Genomic DNA, 20,280 nt, shown 5'->3' with positions numbered 1-20,280 from the left:
CATTGTCCAGAATGTCTTGGTATGCTGAAGCATTAAGAGTTTCCTTCACTGGAAGTACGGTGCCTTGCCCCACCCCTGAAAAGCAGCCTCATACACACATGCATTCAATAAGAAAGAGGTGTGTCCAAATACTTTTATCTATATAGTTTATGATAAGTGCACTCAAACTGAAAAGCTGTTGTCTCCTACTGTCTAGATAAGTGCAACCACTCCAAATAAACCACTAAAAGCATGTTGAGCGATATGTTGTCGGAAAAAATTATTATAAACTCTGTGTGTTGAACCCCAACAAAATTAGCTTAACACAGGCTGGAAGCAAAGACAAATAGCTATCTTCAACAAAAGAAGACAGGTCTTTGAAAAATTCCAAATACAGTCTTATGTGTATACTCTTAGCTAGCAAACTGGTCAAAATTACATCCAAAATCAGCTGGGTTTTGTTCAAATTGAAAAAAAGCAAAAAAAAAAGTAGAACTACCAACATCACAATGACATCAGCATTCCTGAGGTGCTGTGTTCACTTACTGTGCCCAGCTGCTGCTGATCACTCATTAGTTAAATGCATGAGCTAACATATGCTAAGCTCATTTAATTACAGTGTGTTCTCTTTACTACCCGTGTCATACACACAGTGCAACGATATGACAACTTTGAAGTTACTGTAAGTCAGTGTTAATTACTTCCACTATCTACTAGTGTTCAAGCTAAGCTAGGCTAAACTTTGGAACATAGTTTTATTTATTTTAATTTATATGCTCATTGTGGTGATATTTCTTTTGGTAAACTGTATAAAAGTGAAGTGGAAAAAAATAATTCAAATTAAAATTCTCAGTCATAAGATGAACAAATTATATAGCAGTTAGTTACACAATTATAAAAGAGCATATCACCGGCTCATGCAGCATGTTTGATACAAAAAAGCAGCACTGCTCACAGCTATGTCATTGATCCGTGAGGACAGGTCCAGGACTTGTTCCCTGGCTGAGCGCAGTTCCACTCCTTCACGCTGGAGTTTGTCCTTCATTTTGTTCAGTGTCTTCATCATATCCTCCTTTTCGTGGGTCTTGATTTCACACTCACGCTCCTTCCTCTCTAGCTTAGCCAGCAGCTCTACATGATCTAAAAGGAAAAAATGGGACATATATTTGTTCTTATGATGTAGCTTCATATATTAAATGCAAACTAGAGGAAGTAAATACAAAGAAGGAGATGGAGATTTGTAGGAAGACTTGTTAAAAACACAGACAAAAATGCATGACTGCACTGATGATGTATTTTCACTTTCAACCTGCAGAGAGCAGTGTGTCAAACATGTTTTACCTTTCCTGAACTTCTCTGCCTGATCTCGCCATTGTTTCACCTCATTCTCGTTGACCAACCTGTGAAGCAGACAGACAAAAATAAGCACAGACACATGACAGACAGTTAAACTTGCCACAGGCTTGGCCAAAATGTGTGTACATAGAGGTCAACTGCAGTACAACCAAGCTGTGCCAGAATTTTGAGGAAATTAAGTCACTGGATTGTAAATCCATTGATTACTGGCCCTAATTCTTGACTTCCTTTTTGTGAAAGGAATTCTGACTCATTAGCATTGACTGGGTTGATGCAGTTTACCCTTTTAAGCTGCATAACACAAAATTAGTGCTAAAATAAATCCTGCAGGGCAGAAATAAATGATATTAAGTTGAAAATTGGACACTTTTATTCAGACTGAGGTTACACAGGGTTACGGTGAGGTTCTGATATAAATGTAAGATCAACTATGGTAAGAAATTAGTGCTCCAGATAAAGAGGAAATCAAGGAGAGTGACTGATGGAAGTTAAAAAACAGTAAGATGTATAAATTGAATAAAAGATGAATGGAAATTAATAAATGGAGTGTTTTGAGAAATTGATTGTGATGAAGATAAACTGGAAAGTAAAACCTTGAGAATCGGTGGAAGCCATGGCTAGAGATCAGAGAGTAGACATGTTTCAGTGTCGCATAGAATATAAAACTAACAATGAAACACAAAGAGCATGAAAGAAGGAAATACTGAACAGGGAACGTGCTGAGGTTTGACACTAGGGATAAAATAATTTCACTGTGGTAATGATTCACACTTAAATACTTGTATCAATTTATGAGTAGAAATCCACAGTGCAATTTAAAAACAAACTGCTCATTAATCAGGTCTTCTTGATGTTTGTGTTGGAGACTAGGACTGACTGAACTTGATTGAAAAGTCAGTACTGCTTTAATTACAGCTCAAACAACACTCCTTATATGCAGCTCATTAAAACAAAAAGACCCTTACTTACTGACTGGTCAAATAAACACCTTTACAAAGCTGCGGAAAACCGTGATTTGTTCAGGAGTGTTAATTTTGGTTCAGGCACCCGTGTGAGTAGTCAGAGCCGTCGTCATGGTGACCGCAGATGATGAATGACTTTGTCTCCCTGTTGTTTTAACAGTTGTTTTAACATCCCCCTCTGAGCTGCTGCATGAGACAAACTGTACATTTTCACCATGAACCGTCAGGGCCTCCGGCACGGCATGCAGCCAAAACAATGAGGAAAGCTCAATTTCTGCACCCTCTTTCCAAGCATTACTTACTGTAGGATAGTTTATGGAAAAATAACAAAACTTTGGCAATAATATACAGTGAGGGACACGTTTTGATCGGTGTGATGGATCTGCAACGGACAGTAATGGACATCCGGGCTTAGATGCAGCATGCACGCTCACTTTCTCTATGCTACTGGAAAGAATTATGTCCAAGTGAGCTGACAACACAGACAGTAGTGGCTGCATTAGTGAACAAACTAGAAGTTAGCAAAGTCCAGCGTTCACCACGCTTCATTTTAATGGTCCTTTTACTACTGAGAGTAAACACAGTTAGCAAAAAAGTAGAAAGTGAAAGAGAAGAAAGATTGTGCAAGAAAAGGATGACAAGGCGTCAGAAAGAGAAACTGAAGGTAACTGGTGGAAGAACTGCACACCAACTGTATGGTATGGACAGCCAACAGTGTCATCTTTTAACATTACCAAAATCAATACACAATGTGGTCTTTAGCTTCAAACCCAGGTACAGATTAGTTTATGTAGTCAGTGAAATCCAGAAAACAAAAAACATTAAATGTCGATGACAATACGGGAACAAATCTGTCTAAGTGACAGTGCAAACTATGCCCCTGATGACATGCAGAAAGCATTTTCCAAGCCATAATGCTCGGTTTTCCTTAATGTGATCATTTCTGCTGTCTCATACATGAAGCCAAGTGACTGCTTCGCCGCCCCTAAACATGGCTGACTTGGCCGGCCTTCCCACTTAATACGATTAGAACAATCTCCTTTTGATCTTCATCTTCCGCTTTCATGCCAGTTCACACTTTTCCTCCGATTCTACTCAAAACCTCCTTCACCTAACCTCACATTCTCCACTCCAATCCAAACCAGTTTTATTAAAAACAAGTAATACTGGGTTAGTGTACATGTTTTATATATACATGCACGCGCACACACACACACACACAGATATATAGATAGATATAAATAGTATTCCAGTGTTTCCCTTCCTTCTAGCTTAGCCTCAGACATTCTGACATAAAAGTGTATTATGTTGATGTCAGAGTTGTCTTTGATACTGGATAAAAGCAAAGTTGTTTGGATGCATTCCCCAAAATATCTTTCCAGAAGGGACAGAATGGCATCTGACATTTTTATGTATTCATATAGTACAAAAGAGGGAAGAAATATACTGTATGACAGCCGTCAATGCTGTCAATGCAGAGGCTCTGGAGGCTGTGTGTGTATTAGATTCCACTTACATGCGAATGATGTTCTTAACACTGAAATTGTCCAGAGGGGCGATATCAGGGTCCTCTCCCTTGTCATCCTGTAGGACTATTTGTTGAATGATCCTGTCTAAGAGCTGCCAGTGCTGCAGACTGCCACCACCACGTTTATCTGAGTGTTGAAGTCAAAGACAAAAACGGTCAGGTGATCCCATAAATCGGTTTCAGTGCAACGACATAAGAATCACGTACAGCCAGATGTGATTTATATTGTATGTAAAATGATTTTTCCATGTATCTGAGTTTTTCTCCAGTCTTCAGACAAAAACAGAAAACTAAAATTTAAATGATTTATTCATTACGATATAGCAGTAATGATGAGCTATCCGTAAATTTACTTGTTATGGAACTTTATTCACAAATGTGAGCCTCATCAAAAAGGCAAGAAAAACTTGTTATATACTCACAGGGCATCTGCAGGCAGTGTTGGAGGATGGAGATGAGGTTGGGGTAGGCTTCTGTGTGGCTCAGTTTCTTCTTGATCAGCTCAAACATGGCACCAGCACTCTTGGTATCTACATGGGTCTGTTCACACAAAGAACCAATCCTGAATTACTACTAAGTCAGTTAAACAACTATTGTTCCAAGAAGAACAATACCAGTTGTGTTGTCCAGTGTTGTTGAGGTGCAGAGGAACTCACCATATCAAATCTTTTGGCCAGCTCAGAATCATCCTCATTCCGCACCATCTCAAAGAAGTCCAAATGCCTAGACAAAATAACAATGGAACACAGTATTTACTGTATGTTCATTTAAAGCTAATGCTGCGATTCAGTCCTGGAGACACATGTTTGGATACAATGAATTTACACCCAATATGCGCTATTAGTGCAATCATATGGTATCAAAACAATGGGAAAAATTAGGTCCTGATAAGGAAAATTCATATGAATGTCTCCTAAACTTTGAAACATTTTTGGTATTGGACGTTTCAACTTGTCATATATGCACAAACATGGTGGATGATAGTAAATACTTACTTGTCCATGAAGATTAACATGGAAGTGTTATTACACCAAAGTTGGAAGAACAACTTTCCAACGTGCAGTACTGTAATGCACAGTATATCTGTGTTTGGTGCCGATAGCAATTTACATACAGCACTACTCCTCATTATTAATTCAATTCAATTTTTCAATTTGATTTATTTATAAAGCGCCAAATAACAACAACAGTTGTCTCATAACACTTTCCAATTTAAGCAGGTTTAGACCAAACTTTTTAATTTGATTTTTAGAGAGACCCCGCAAAACCCCCATGAGCATGCATCGTGACTGTGACAGTGACAGTGGCGAGGAAAAATCTCCATTTAGAAGGCAGAAACCTCGGACAAGACTCTGGCTCAACGTGGGTGGCCATCTATCTTGACGAGGTATTAATAAGGAAAAATATCATTTTTTGGTTGATTGTTCATTAGGTCTCGCACTCACCTATCCAGAGTGGCATTCTCGTGCTCTCTGAGCTTGTCGATGACTGGCTGGATGCCTAACATCAGAAACTCGTACCTTAGGTGGAGGCGGAACTCAAGGTTGTCCTAAAAACAAAAGAACAAACTAACTAACTAACTATTTCCATGACTTATTTTCCAAAGCAATGAAACTATATTCAATTGATTGCTGACCTCCCCAGCTCCAGCATTGAGCACTGCATTGATGAAGGACATGATGGCAGTCTTTAAGTTGACCTCATCTCTGTAGCGGCCTGTACTCTTGTCCAGCTCATTCAGAAGTGTCTAAACAGTTAGAACAGATAGGAAAGTTAGCCAGCAATTCTTTATGACCTGAAATATATTTCAAAGCCGAAATAATCAGATAGCAACTGCGTCAGGGACGAAAAGAACATGTCTTGAAACCGACAGGAAAATCTATTAAAATCGAGTTGTTAACACAACGTTGAAGAGAACCAGCTGACGCAAGCAGTGCGTATCAAAGTAAAGGATGCTTCCATGGTCCCGCAGACACCTTCCTATCAGGATATACTTTGGAACAGGCTTGTGAGTGTGTGTTATTGCATCATTAAAAAGGTTCCAGCTTTATTCTTTGCCTGAACTATGATGCTATTCCTTTGTTCTCATTCATCATTTTAAAAAGGTTTGTGGATTGTTGAATTTGAAGGATCCTAAGATATTGGAACAGTCCTTTGGTGGCAGTTGCTAATATAGCATCCTTGAAATTCAGCCATTTGAGGATCCTTCCTTGAGCTTGAGATGTGCCACTGGCCTCGCACCCTTTGTTCCCCATCTTACACTGAGTATTCACATACCTTTACAACTCAATCATAACTTAAAAAAACATTAAAAAGCTCCCATAAGTTTGGAATCCACTTTCCTGTGGTGTTAGCTCACCCCGAGGTGGCATGATTTACCACATACCCTGGGGAATGTGTGAGATGTGGCTTGTTGACTCAGTCATGCTAGTTACTAAAGCACTACACATACCATGACCTCCATAACTCTGAATGTCCTCACCTACCTTTAATATGGCCAGAGTATTGACTTAACCTGAGGCCAACAGTCTGAGGTGCTGCTGCAAAATTCTCAAATTTATCAGAAATGACTACAGCTTGATTTATTTGAGCATTACTCCCAAATATTTTGTCTGCCCTTTCCCATAATCTCTGTCTGCCCCATGTCTCCAACAAAGGCTCCCTAAGGATGTTTGCACCATGAGACATGACTGCAATTCAAGTGACATGACAGCTGTTTGCACCTATAACTCTTTAGCTTCCCTCACCTGAAAGCGAGTTCGTTCAGCAGCGTATTTCTGGTAGTGGGCCATGGCCTGCAGGACTTTCTTGTGTCCGTCAGGCACCAGGCACACTGCGCCGAGGATCTCAAGCACTGCCACTTTGGTCTTGATATTCTCTGTCCGCAGGCTCTGTGAGATGGTGTTGATGCTCTGTGGGTGGGCCAGGACGTGTGCGCGACCCTGAGAGTTGTTCATCAGGGCCTTGATGCAGCCAATGATGGAGGTGTGGATGCGGCTCTCTGACGTCTCGTAGTCCATGCTGCGCAGGAAGTTGAGGAGGCAGGTGAGGCCATCGAGCTCAATGAAGCGTGTGACGAACCTAGAGCAGGAAAATGAGCACACATTTAGGGTAAAGAAACATATAGTGCATTGACAGCAGGCAATGCTACAGCTAATGAAGACTGAGCATCACCTAAACAGGCCAAATGCCAGTAATACCTTTAAACATCTTTACATTCTGTTATTAGAATATGTTATATAAAAAGATATTCTGTAGTGAAATCTTGCTGGAAGAACCGTCCCATGGCAAAACATTAGAATAATAAAAAAAAATCACATTTGAAGGAAGAGAACTGACACTGCACTTCCACAATGTTTGGGGACTCACAAGACAGAATAAAGAACAGTTGGTCAATATCGAAGTTGACATCCTGACTTTTATTCTCTAGTATGAGTAAAGCCCATAATGCATCCAATCGCGTACTGTTATTAGACCATTCCTGGCAGGGCAAGTGGACACACCCACATCTAATAAAGTTTGTAATGCAGGGTTTCTGTACTGAACTTGTCTCCTTGCACAAAAGACAACCCTGATGACATTAAGCCCATGCTAAATATGTACTCTCAGAGGGTTGAATGACAGGCAAGACATGTAAACACTGAGGGGTGTCATATTTAGTGAGCAAACTGTGGGTTGTATTGTAAATGACCTTCCCACTCACTAAGATTCCTGATAGGCCTCATAAATTATTTCAAACAAATGAGAGCTTGTATGAGGAGTGAAAGAGCCAGAGGGAGAAGAGATGAGGACGAACATAAAAAGAGAAAAAAAGGATGGAGTATCAAAGTGGTAAAGACAGTAGGGAAATGAGGGAAGGTCTGAGAGTTGAGATTTACTGCTACTTATTGTACGAGATACATTGTTCTGATTTCAGAAGTTTCATGCCCTCCCACAGCTGTCTTGGCTCATGGGGAAAAAACACTATGCAAAAAGTTTAAATCATCAAATTATTTTCCTTGCCTGGCTCCAGACCTTTGAGTCCACCGACACTCCCACCAAAACAAGCGTACTGAATTGACAATTCTGTCTGATATAAGGCAAATATTATACTGTACATCGAGGCCATGGCTCTTCCCCAACTTACACACGATCAGTCCCAGATTTCCAGCAGATGCATACATAAGCACACACACGTTACCTGGCATGACCAGTAAATCTCTCAAAGACCTCTAATCCTCTGATCTCCAGCAGCGCCTGGGTGAGATCAGAAGATGCGTGCATGCAGTCAACCTTCCTTGAAAATTCATTGAAATCATAGAGAACACACACACACACATCCCTTCAGCAGACATGTGTTTCTTGTTTCAGCGTAGACGCTGTAGTCTCGTCCTCCACTCAACACCAAGGTGGCGAAAAATAAATCCATTATATTAGATATGATTTGATTCAGATGCAACACAGACACTGGAGCTAGAGCAAGGCAGAACTGATCCAACTGTTAAAGTTACACATCTTATATCAGTGACAAGTCTTTGGCCAGCAGAGAAGGCAGCAATAGTCATATGTCTGTCTGTGAATTGCAGGGCCACCTCAGAGGTTTCATACTGGAAGAGAAATTAAGCTGAACATCCTTGTGATTAATGTATGGAAAGCAGAGGGCCAGAGATGTTGTTCTTGGAGTTTGGCTTCAAAAAGGTGGACGAGATTCAAGGCTTCAATCGCTGCTTGCTTTGCTTAGCTCTGCTGATTTGCCGATGTCTTGCCAGAAACACATGCATGAATGCATGCAGACATCCTATACAAGTGCATGTGCGTGTACAGGGGGTTTGGAGGGATAGATGCATGCATGCACAGCACATATGCATGGCTCCTTACATTCAATAGTGATTAATCTTCTGTACTGTTGACAAAGCCTTCTAGTAAGCTGACATCCAGCTATTCTTTCTCCTCATCCATCTTTCATTTTCTCTATAGTGAGCACTTCAATCAATGGATCCCACCTCCACTGATTTTGGAGTCTCCTCTTGTCTTCTATCTCTTGACATTCATGCTCAGCCAAGTGGCATGCAGGTCTTTTACTTTTATTTTTTGGAACAACCACTGCATATATAAAAAGCTACTAGGGCTGTATTCATTGTGTTACTGTCGAGAACGCGACAATCACTGCATACAATATGAGCTTAGGCAGGGCTGAAAAACACTGAGGCTGAGCCAAGCATGCACACACATTACGTTCTTCAGATGGACCAAAGAAAGAAGTAAGGAGCATAGCTTTGGATGAGACTAAACAAAAGTGACAATTGAGCAGATACTAACTGCGGTGTGTGCTGAGTCGAGACCAAGGATGATCAAATGTAATGTTTGCTGCCGATTGCAACTGAAGCTAAAGGTGTTTAGGGTCATGTAATTTCCACTGATATAATAAACACAACACTCTTCAACTAGAGGCAGACAATATTCTAAATAAGCAGGACAGTGCAGACAACTAATCCAGATGCTAAAATTTAAATTCAGAAATTCATTCCAATGGGACTTTTCATGGTTTTAGTTGCAGAGGCAAAACATTCAGTAATCCTGAACTGTGGATGACCCATGTGTGGCAGACAGGCGGTTGAGAGTTCATTCTTGTCTCAAAGCCTAACCATACAAACTTATCTAACAGCAAAACGCTTACACACAAACAAACACATACAAGCATGCACACGCACATTCACTCACTCACACACACACACACACACACACACACACACACAAAGAGTGTCGGTTTTCATGCCCTATGAGGACATTACATAGACTTGCATTCATTTTCTGGAGACTTAGTCTAACCACAACAATTACTCACCTAACTCTAACCTTAACCTAAACCTCAACCTAAACCTGACCTTAAACCAAGTCTTCACCCTAAAATGTAATCATTTACCCATGGGGACTTGCATTTTTGCCCCCATAGGTGAGTCCCCCCCCCCCCCCCCCCCCCGTGTAGCTGTGTGAAGTTTTTGTCCCCCACTATGTAAGAAAAAAACATACATACATCACAAGCGCACACACACACGTGTGCATGTACACATCTTGTTCTACTATAAAAGGGCTTGAGTGGCCTTGTGTGGACAAGGACCCAGGAGTTCTTCAGAGGTGCTGCTCTCCAGTAGTTGACTTGGAGGAGAAGTCATACGATATCACCAACTCAGATTTACTTGATGCGAGGCCCAGCATTTAAGTGCAGTAAAATAAGAGCTGAACAAAGGGCAAGACACATAAAACTGACACACACACACACCCATACGGTCCACAGATCACAATAAAACCCCTGGCCAAGGTGAACATCTGTGATGTGTATAGTATATCATGGCATGGAGAGAATGGCTCTTATGGACTGTGGATTATTGTTAACTCTACAGGGAGAAGTCTGTGTCTGTGTATGTGTATGTGTGTGTGACTTTGACTGAAGTGGACCATGTTCCCACAATGGCTCCTGTGACTTGCTTATGAAGCAACACAGTGGAAATAATGAATTACAAGGTTGTTACTGCAACAACAAAGATGTTTTCTGTGTAGCCTACATGTATTTTTTTTTTTTTTTTTTTTGAGTATTTTAAACAAATCTCAATCACTATACAGCTTAGCTACATGTCAGGTTGCATCTGTTACAGAGTTCAAACAAAAGTCACATGAAAAAGTCCTGACAAACTGTGTGAGAATGGAACAAAGGAAATCAGCAGCAGTTAAGAAGCTGTGGTTGAGACAAGCTGCACCCAGCTGAACTTTGTATTATTCATACATGACTGTATTTTCTGTTTTGTTAATCCGTTATTCTGCTGTTTATTCTATAGTTTGGCAGATTATTTTACTAATGTGAGCATGTTGCACCCTTCACAGCGTATGGTTGTCCCATTTTTGTTCCCATGATGTCATTCAGGTAGAGTACATGTCTCCTCACCTCCTTGTAACTGTGTTCTTTGCAGTGGTTTTATGCAGGACATACAGTATAATTACATGATAAGATGGACAGGGATCAAAGTAAGGACTGAATACAACCTCCTTCCCTTCCACCTCCTTTGTCCTTCTGTTTATTGTCATTCCAACTCTATCTCTAAAACTTTGTGTATCTGCCTACTACGCCCTCATTTCTATCCATTAAATACCATGTACATGGGGTGAGAAATTTGAAAGAGGATCAAACATTGTTCCATCCAAGACTATAAAGGCGTGATATGCCGTTCTCCCACCAATCTATGTGGTAATATATGAAAACAGATATAAAGTTCACTCTCTGTTAAGCGGAACCTTTGAGAGATCTGGCGGCAAAATGTTTTGAAGGATAATATTTGCATGCGGTTGTAGCGAATCGTCCAAAGGGCTATTGACACAGGAGCAGGGGAAACGGCTGCAGTCAGCTCAAGTCAATATTCTTGCTGGAAGAGATCTGCAGAAACAATGTTCAGAGAGCCATCATGGGAAGCTTTGCAATGCTCTACTGACATGAGCCTGGGATTTCGGTGCATTCTGGGCCAGCATGGCCTCAGTGACCCCCAGGAAAGCTTCATTTCCTGTCCTCATGCAGTTAGGCTCATCACGGAAATGACAGCGGTTGAAGAGCGCCATGTCTTGGGTACAAGAATGCACACACAGTATGCTCATCAGCACAGACATAAACATAGATCAACGTTGCTTATGTAAGTACACTTAACGGTGCAGTTAAAATACCACAGGAGAGTACACTAAATATTTAAAAATTTAGAAGTTAACCCTCAGGAGTCAACAGACGCGCCGGCGCGTCCTTATCACAAGACCACTTTAAGACGACGTAGCTGCAAGACGCAGCCTCGCTGAATCCCAGTTTTTTTTGTCTCGAAAGTGGGCACTTCAAACTATATACCAGTTTTTAAATTTTGTTAATATGTCAAGTAAAACCCGAGTTATGATAAAAAATATACGCACTGTTTTTTTCATGACCATTGCCATCACGTTTGGTGCGCGTTTGGGGCGCGCATTTTATTCAAGAAGACGCAGTAAACACCAGCGCATTGAGCGCACTTCATTCAGCGCATTTCAGCGCATTTTCCCCAGTCGGATTTTAGAGTTTTGTGTGATTTTAGGTCCAGTGTGTCAATACAGTATGTCAAAATGAAAAAAACAACAGTAAATCACACTTGTGAGGTTGTGCTGATCAAAAATGATTCCAAAATGGCAAGATAAAAAAAATTCTAAGTTGAAATATAAAATTAGAATCAAAAATAGTCAACAACTGACAATTATACATGACTTCAGAGGGTTAAGTTAAAATGTATGCCAGATCTTGCAGATTCAATTTTCCTACATCAGAGTTAGCTTTATGTGAGCAAACACACAAGCCCAGCGTGAAGGTTCAAGCTCCATTTGACAAGCTGGTAAACAAAGCAATAATTACTGGCAGAGAAAATAAAAAAGCAGTAAATAAAGAGGCAAATTCAGCCATTTTTGTAAATGTCTCAATTTTATGGCTGTTTTTCATCAAATTTATGTTTGAAAATCTGGGCCATTAAACTGGTCTAACAACTATAACTGTAAAAACAATTTCTGGTAAACTCTAATTAAATGATTTAATTTTTGGGAAAATGTTTGTCAACCTGCCCACTTAAGTTCACATTTCCAACATGACCCACAATGCTTTTAACTTTTTAAAGAAAACAGGATTAAATTGAGTTCTTGAATTTTACATGCCCAAGAGGGAGCTTATAAACAATACAGACAACAACATTTTCATCAAAGAATTTCCAGTTGAGAAAGTAGAAATACAGGATGTATCTATAATGAATAAATGTATTTGTAAATGTATGCATACTGCCAAGATGGTTGACAAGTGATCTGCTGAAGGTCATAATTGGTGCAGTACATGCCTTAATACATTTGGTTGAACTGCTTAAATCCAAACATCTGATAAGAGCGATAAGTAAACAGTATTTTTTTTATTTATGAGGTCACAAACCAAAAAGGTTTGGTTTGGTTTGAAATAATACACAATATGAACCTTGCTTGTGTTTACATTACATTCCATATACAGTAACACACAGTCGAACATATGACCTGAACATGTCACCTTGTTGTTCCAGTGACTTATAATCAGCCAGCGAGTGAAAGTGACAACAGTGGGTGGCTTGCCGACAATGTGCTGCTTTTGTGCGCTCTGCCTGGCACCCTGCACTCTCACCATGTGTCTGGGTCCTGTGGCCCTGCAGGGCGGGCAGAGAGCACAAGGGCACCTCTTCACAACCAGGCCCAGCTGCCTCTATGAAATGCCAGAGGGGAGGAGGGAGGGAGGCCATTTCAGGCAGTCATCCAAGGACGGGCATGAATCAAAGATGAATACAGTCAGACACCACCAAGTCTCACAAAATGCTGCCATAAAGGCACAGTGTATACTCGCACAGGCAGGAACACAGGCGTGACACATAAAGGGAGATGCCACCTTAAAACACCCAGTTCCCCCCGGACATCTAAACTGTCAAGCACAAGGTAATCTGTTTTCAGCCTTAGCCATCCATTTGTCACAAAGGCGACACTTGGCGAGACATTAAAACACAGCTCTGGATTTCCCTGAATGCCCATTTTCTGTGGGACACACCTGCTACCCAAATCACTGCTCCAATACCCAAAAACATCTGTGTGCTAATATGCAATAACTCAGCCTGTGAACAGCATGAGTGCAGGTGCATTGCTGGATCGTGCTGATTGAGTCATTACAGCCACTTTTGATGAGGTGAATTAAATATACTTGAACATAAAAGATGGTCTGGCAGAAAACCCACAAACTAAAAAATGACATGATAACATTTGATATTCAAAAGGTCAAAGGTCTACTTCATTGTAGCTTTGTTGTATTCATTAAGCCTTATGTTTTCTGTCCATACATTGGAAAGCCTTTCCACAAGATTTTGTGACAGTTTTTGCCCATTCATGCAGCAGAGCATTTATAAGATCAGCTACTGATGTTGGACCAAAAGGCCTGGCTCATAATCGCCGTTCCAGTTCATCTCAAAGGCGTTGGATGGGGTTGAGGTCAGGGCTCTGTGTGGGCCAGCCAGGGTCCATCCAACCATGTCTTTAAGGACCTTTGCTTTGTGCACTGGGGCACAGTCATGCTGGAATAGAAAAGGGTCTTCCCCAAACTGTTGCCACAATGTTGGAAGCATAGCATTGTCCAAAATGTCTTGGTATGCAAAAGCATTAAGATTTGCCTTCATTGGAAGTAAGGAGCCGAGTTCAACCCCAGAAAAACAGCCCGTAACCACACCTGAATTCAATAATAAAGAGGTGTCTCCCAATACTTCAGTCCATATAGTATATGATGTTACAAAATTTTCTTTCCTAACCATGAGTATGTGAAATAGCCTGTATTCATGGTGTACTTACACTGGGCACATGTTACACATTTGTAGTCCCCATCTGGAATGGGTGAAAATAGCATCAGAGCAGATCTAGGTGATAAATTACATTTAATGGGCGTGTCCGCAATTTTTCTCCCTCTTATTTAAATACAACTCAAGGGGGTAACAAATCTTAAATCATTTATTCAGGCAAAAAAGAAACTATTATTTTAAAAACTTTCCTTGAGAATACTTTCATTATAATGTTATATGAAGTTCATGGATTTCTTTATTACTAGTTTAATAGAATTTCTGTCAAAACCAGACAGTTGAATAAGTAGGATTTTCGTTTTTTTTTTTTTTCATTTAAGATGCTAACCAAGATATTTGAAGGGCTAGAGGCGGCGACATTTCTAATGACTTTTACTTTGGGAGAACAACTTACTGTGATGTGTCTGCTCTTTACCAGCATTATTTCCAGTTAAAGCAGTTATATAGAAACAAACACAACCATGCATTTGCCCTACAAACTCACACAGGCCAGACAAGACCCAGACACCAAGGCTGTCCTGGGTTTTTGTCACTCTGCACATTAGGTCAGTCACTGCATAGCTCCCCTTGAGCAAAGTCAACAATCACACTTTGGTCCTAACCGCTGCGTCTCACAACTGGCATAGGGTGATGGACAGCTCTAAAGGAGCTGCTGACAGGAAAAAGGAGGCGGTTTGTATAAGTAGGCCGTCCTATGTCTTTGAATGTTTCTGTGTGGTGATGAGTGAGGCCTAACAGCTGCAGATATTAATAAATGTAGATCTCAAGATAAAATTCATTTGGCATATTTCAATTTGAAGTGATATTAACTGGATTTAATATGTCAACAAGCGACATAGCAGGACTTTAAGGAGAACGGACCAATGCAGACTATCTGCAGAAGAGGGAAAAGGTCACAGTTCAGTTGGGCAAGAGAATCGCTTACCTCATGGGCTGAGTCCGAAGTGCCGTCTTCAGATCTTCCACCACCTTGTTTCTCATTTCCATTTCCTCCTCATCAAAAGCAAACAGGGTCTGCATCTGTAGAAACGGTGAGGAATGAAATGAAAATAAAATTTATTGGAAACGCATCAAATAAATATCACTGAATTAGGTTTTCACAGCAGGTGCTATTTGGCAAGCTACCTGCTGCCAAAGATTTTGCATTTTCCACTTTTAATTATGTGCTTTTCATTGTTTCTACTGTTTTGGAAGCAATTAAACAGCAACACATACATCCTCCTTTTTACAAGTAAATGTGTTTGTTTCAGTTAGTTCTAGCATCACAGATAATCAGAGCCATGTTAACAGGATAATGTTTCAGGCACCAGTCTTCAAGCAAATTGTGTGCACCCCCCCTCCCAATATGAAACTATACAGCATGCCAAAATAAGTCATGCAGGCAATTAGCTCCAATCAAGCTTCCAACAAATGAAAAAAAAAAAAAAGAAACACTTTGACCAGTGGTGGTGTTAATGCATTTCTGCATCACTTAAAACCTCCCTCAGCAGCATCAAAAGGACTGCTGTGCTTCCATTAGTCTGGGCCACAGGGCCACTGTTTAGCATCTCCAGGCTTTCTCCAGGGCAGCTCAATGCCAAGTGCTAAAGCTCTGACAGTGTGTGTTTCAGCAGTGGCATAAGGTAGTCACAGTGACTGCCCATTAATTTGTCTGAAAAAATATTATCTTTAATGTGAAACCCTTAAAAAGACATATAGGTCAAAGTTGGATGCAAATATTCCTGGCAAGACACTTTTTGGATCTACAGCACTTACATATCCAGCTGAAGCCTGACCCTATGTTTGACTACCAAACAACAGCTCTGTTCTGTCCGGTGTGTGTGAGTGTTTAATCTAGAAACAGTGCAGTCAAAACATCCATCGTGACGACTTATCCTCATGTCCAGATGGTTCATGGACTCTGTGCCAAGAAGAAAAGGCTCTGGCTCCTGTTTCTCTAAACGAATATGTTCATAGTCGAAGGGAAGTTGGACACAACAAGTGTTGAGGAGAGTGAATGATTTGCTCGTGCTGTGAGCCAGTTCACCATGTCAATGAGTCTAGCCAAATGGCTCCTTCCTACATCTGCTATTTGTAAGTTCATTTGAACCTGTGGCCAACATGCACATAAGGATGCTATTACGGGCAGTTGGTGAACCAGCAGAAGGCACTTCCCTAAATCCTTATTATGGGAAGTGCCCCCCAGAGTCAGAACTGTGCCTTCAAGCTAGTTGTCAGAGCATCGTTAACTGAGTGAGCGATGAGTGCAGCTCATCAAACCTTAATTTGGACCATGTGGGTCACTGATGTGCCACGCAAAAAGTATTTAGTCGATTTAAATGAAGACAAACAACATTATTTTAACTAAACTAGTCATGCAAAGCCAGAGGCACAAAACCTAACCACGCTAACAAAATGCTAGCTGGAACATAGTTATTATCCAATTGTTTCTATGTAAAATTGAGAGGGAGGTCTTTGGAAACAAATAAAAATTTCAAACATTTAATTAGAATTAGTCGTACATTTTCTATTACCACAATGTTTTCTCTTCAATCACATTTTGTTATGTGTGCAAATTACACAAATTGATAGGACTTCATTTAAGCCAGTGTGGTACAAACTGCCATTAATGAAAGCTGTTCTTTCAGATGTGATTATATTCTCAAGTTGTACAGGAACGTGAATGAGTTACAGTTCAACATTAAATATGTTAGCAATCATGTCTTTTTAATATCATGACAAAGCAACGTAACAATGTTGGATATAATGTTCAAATACAGAAGATTTGTTACCTTGCTTAAGTTTTACTGAAGTAATTTAAGACATAATGAACTAATTTTTTTGGTCATGTGGGTGCAGCAGAAACAAGTTATGAACAAAACAAATGTTCACTCTCCATTTAGATCAGTTTTTTGTTTCTACCACCTCCTGAGGAAAATAACTGCTAAATGCTCTTCAGCTGCTAAATGCTCCACTATGTTCAGGACCAACTGTGTCTGTCTGCTTTTTGGTAGTCAGGTGGTATATCGTGGGTTTTTACACCTTTTTCTTTTTTTTCCCCACTGAAAATAGCTGTCTGCTACAGCTGACAATGACGCTATAAGTACAGTGAAAGTAAACAGAAAAGTGTGTGTGCCTGACAGCTAAAGTGAGCTGAAAATCACTGTAACTTTCATCACTACAAGTGACTAAGGTGGATCTCGCTACCTAACTCACTATTTATCATAAATGGGTCCCAACTATGCTAATATAATAAAATGTGGATAACATTTGTTACCATAACTGCAATATTAAAAAGGTACTGCAAAAAATGGACATGATTTAAAACAGGTTTCACTGCGCCGAATTGAAAGAAGAATTACAGCAAAGACACTAAATGTACTATGGAGTCAAATGTTAACAGTGGTTATGAGGCAATTTTGTGGTTGAGAATCTGCAAAAATGCAATAGGTTAGTTCTTTGTGTTTCTTCATATCAGTGGCATATAAAAAGCCCTTCCCTTTGCCTCCATGTTTAATCTTATTCTCAGTTTATCGTCAAAAAGTCCTATGCATGAAGGATCTCTGAAGTTCAACACAATAGATTGGACACAGCAAGGCTACAGAAACTCTTATCAGAGTCATAGAACTATCACTTAGCCAACAAACAACCTCAGTGCTCCGACACAGTGTTATGAATGAACATCAAGACGCTGGTTGTACAGTAATCTCTCCGGGCGGCAAAGCAAAAATGAGCTCATCCAATAACTCAGCTACTGTGGAAGGGCTGCCCCTAGTGAGCTCGCCTGGGAGCCAAGACATGAAGTCATGTACAAGTTTTAAAATGTGCACTTGTCAAGACGCTGTCTGGGGCACAGTGGTGGAGAAAATGCAAGACTGATAGTGGGAGTGAAAAATGATTCAGGAAGGAGAGGAAATTGGACAAGTTATAGTGAAGAAGGGAGACTGCAAAAGTGGGGCTTGAACAAGAGACTTTTTAATCTTCTTCATGCATGCAAAGTCAATTCTGCAACTGATGAATTTGATTTGCTAAAAATGTTAAGAAATTTGGTTTCAATTGTTTCATTGAAACAAGTTTATTCCCTAATATCACATGAAAGAGCACTTTTCTAAAGATGTCTGTAACATGTGAAACCACTGGAAGAAAGTGAAAATATCTCCTCACATTGGCACAATTTTGCCCTTGTTTTAGAACTGACAGACTGAAACATACCTGGCAGCATGCATGACACATGTATAGCAGAGAGGCGCTGCTGGGGCTCTGGTAGAATATAAATTGTGCTGCTGGATGCATGAATATAGACAATAAGTAGGACTGATAGATATTTGTAACGCTGTGCAATATAAAAATCACTTAAAGTTTAATATCAGCGGTGTCCCAATTCTCATACATTTTATACATTTCTCATTTATAAAATGGATTTTTAAAGAGTGCGAATAGCCTTACTCCATAACCAGTCAGCCAAATGATATTTAATAGCAAAGGAGTCACTACTAGGGGAGCAGTTAGCAGAAAATTAAACTGGCAAAACCCACAACTCAACTTTGGTCAGCCCTTTTTTTCCCCCAGTTCAAGGCCTGCAGATTTAGAATATCCTGCCATCAGAAATAAAAACATTACTAAGGCAAACTATGACTATGGCTTTCCTTCTTGTTGTTCTGATAGGTTGTTTTCAGTATTGTCAGTTTGTAGTGGTGGATTATCCATGTTTGTTTTACTGTCTGTCTCTACGTTTGTACTGCAGTGTTTCAGCTCTTTAGTTTTAACCACAGACAAGGACCGCAAATTAGCCTCTAAAGTCACTGCATCAGTTTATTATTATCTATAATGTCACAATGCTAATGTTTCCACTTTAACTTCTATTTTTAACTTTTATTGTTATAGACCTGCCCTGCGATTGACTGGTGACCAGTCCAGGGTGAACCCCGCCTCTCGCCTGTAGTCAGCTGGGATAGGCTCCAGCTCCCCCGCGACCCTGACGGATAAGCGGTATAGAAAATGGATGGATGGATGTTGTAGACCTCCCATTGTTTTTTTTGTTTTTTTTTCTTTGTTTATCTGTATTTATTTCTGTCCTTGTGCTGATGCATATGTTCCCTCTGGGAATAAGTAAAGTCAGCGCTTTCTTTTGGTGATACTTTATATATCTGTGTGAGCGTATATGTATGTTTGTGTGTGTGTGTGTGTGCGTGCGTGCGTGCGTGTGTGCATGTGTGCATGTGTGTGTGTATGCTGTTTGAGTCTTTAAGAAAATGACAGTAAAACTGTTTCTCCAGACGAAGCTCAGGTACTGGCGCACCATTCAAAGGGAGCTCATTCTCGTCCCTTGAGTGGAGCCAGTAAACAAAAACAGCTGTAAAAATAGTAACCTTAAACATGGATTGTTGCTACAGGCATGTTTGCCAGAAGAAAAAAAAAGTTAAATGTTTATGGTGGTTATGTTATGGCTGAACAGTTTATCTGATCCATGGCCAGGAAAGACTCATAAACATACGTGTTGGCCTACTTGGTGAGATAAAGGAAAAAAACTTAACAACAACAACAAAAAAAAAAACAAGTTCTATGTTGAAAAAATCTTTACAGATATGGGAGGCTTTCGCTGGAATCATAACTTTGTCTTCACCATGGACTTGCTAGTCTCTAAATTTCATGCTTACATGTCATCCTTTAACAGCCTCTCTTAAAATGTCATGTTTTATGATCTCCAAACATTTGGGAGCCAACTTTTCTTCCACATACGGACTCAGGGTCAGGGGTCATCGCCCCAAACCGGTCAGTAACCAAATGTACAATCAAATAATAGACCTCACTTAAGTGTAATGTTTAGCATGATACTGAGATCATAGTAGAACACAGTTTTGTGATGGTATCGCGCTGTTTTTATTGGCAGCCACACTGGCAAGAATTAATGAATATTGTCATCCTGGCTGCGCTCCGTATCTTTGACAGTCATTCCCACTGGCTGAACTGCTGAGTGTCTAAATGGCCTGTTTGTCATCACAGTGTGTGTGAATGCTGGGGTCATGGCGAAAGAATGTGGTCATGCGAATATAACAAGCAGTCAGCAGGGAGGTGATAAAAAGCGAGCCAAGAGAGTCTG

General features: G+C 40.3%; 1 protein-coding gene across 3 annotated transcripts in view; it reads right to left on the bottom strand.

Annotated features, from left to right (window-relative positions):
• The window catches only part of daam2 (dishevelled associated activator of morphogenesis 2), an 89,428-nt gene that overhangs the window by 19,002 nt on the left and 50,146 nt on the right, over window positions 1–20,280 (bottom strand). For all 3 annotated transcript variants that reach the window (XM_046412598.1, XM_046412596.1, XM_046412597.1), the window contains exons 5-13: window positions 15,127–15,221; window positions 6,573–6,906; window positions 5,462–5,572; window positions 5,271–5,374; window positions 4,482–4,548; window positions 4,248–4,365; window positions 3,814–3,952; window positions 1,321–1,379; window positions 935–1,119 (exon numbers count right to left, since the gene is read on the bottom strand). In XM_046412598.1, the coding sequence (XP_046268554.1) occupies window positions 935–1,119; window positions 1,321–1,379; window positions 3,814–3,952; window positions 4,248–4,365; window positions 4,482–4,548; window positions 5,271–5,374; window positions 5,462–5,572; window positions 6,573–6,906; window positions 15,127–15,221 (1,212 nt within the window). The remainder of the gene's footprint in view (window positions 1–934; window positions 1,120–1,320; window positions 1,380–3,813; window positions 3,953–4,247; window positions 4,366–4,481; window positions 4,549–5,270; window positions 5,375–5,461; window positions 5,573–6,572; window positions 6,907–15,126; window positions 15,222–20,280) is intronic.

This window comes from Scatophagus argus, chromosome 15 (genome assembly GCF_020382885.2).
Source record: "Scatophagus argus isolate fScaArg1 chromosome 15, fScaArg1.pri, whole genome shotgun sequence".
Lineage (NCBI taxonomy): Eukaryota > Metazoa > Chordata > Actinopteri > Scatophagidae > Scatophagus > Scatophagus argus.
This window is presented reverse-complemented; position numbering and strand designations above follow the sequence as displayed.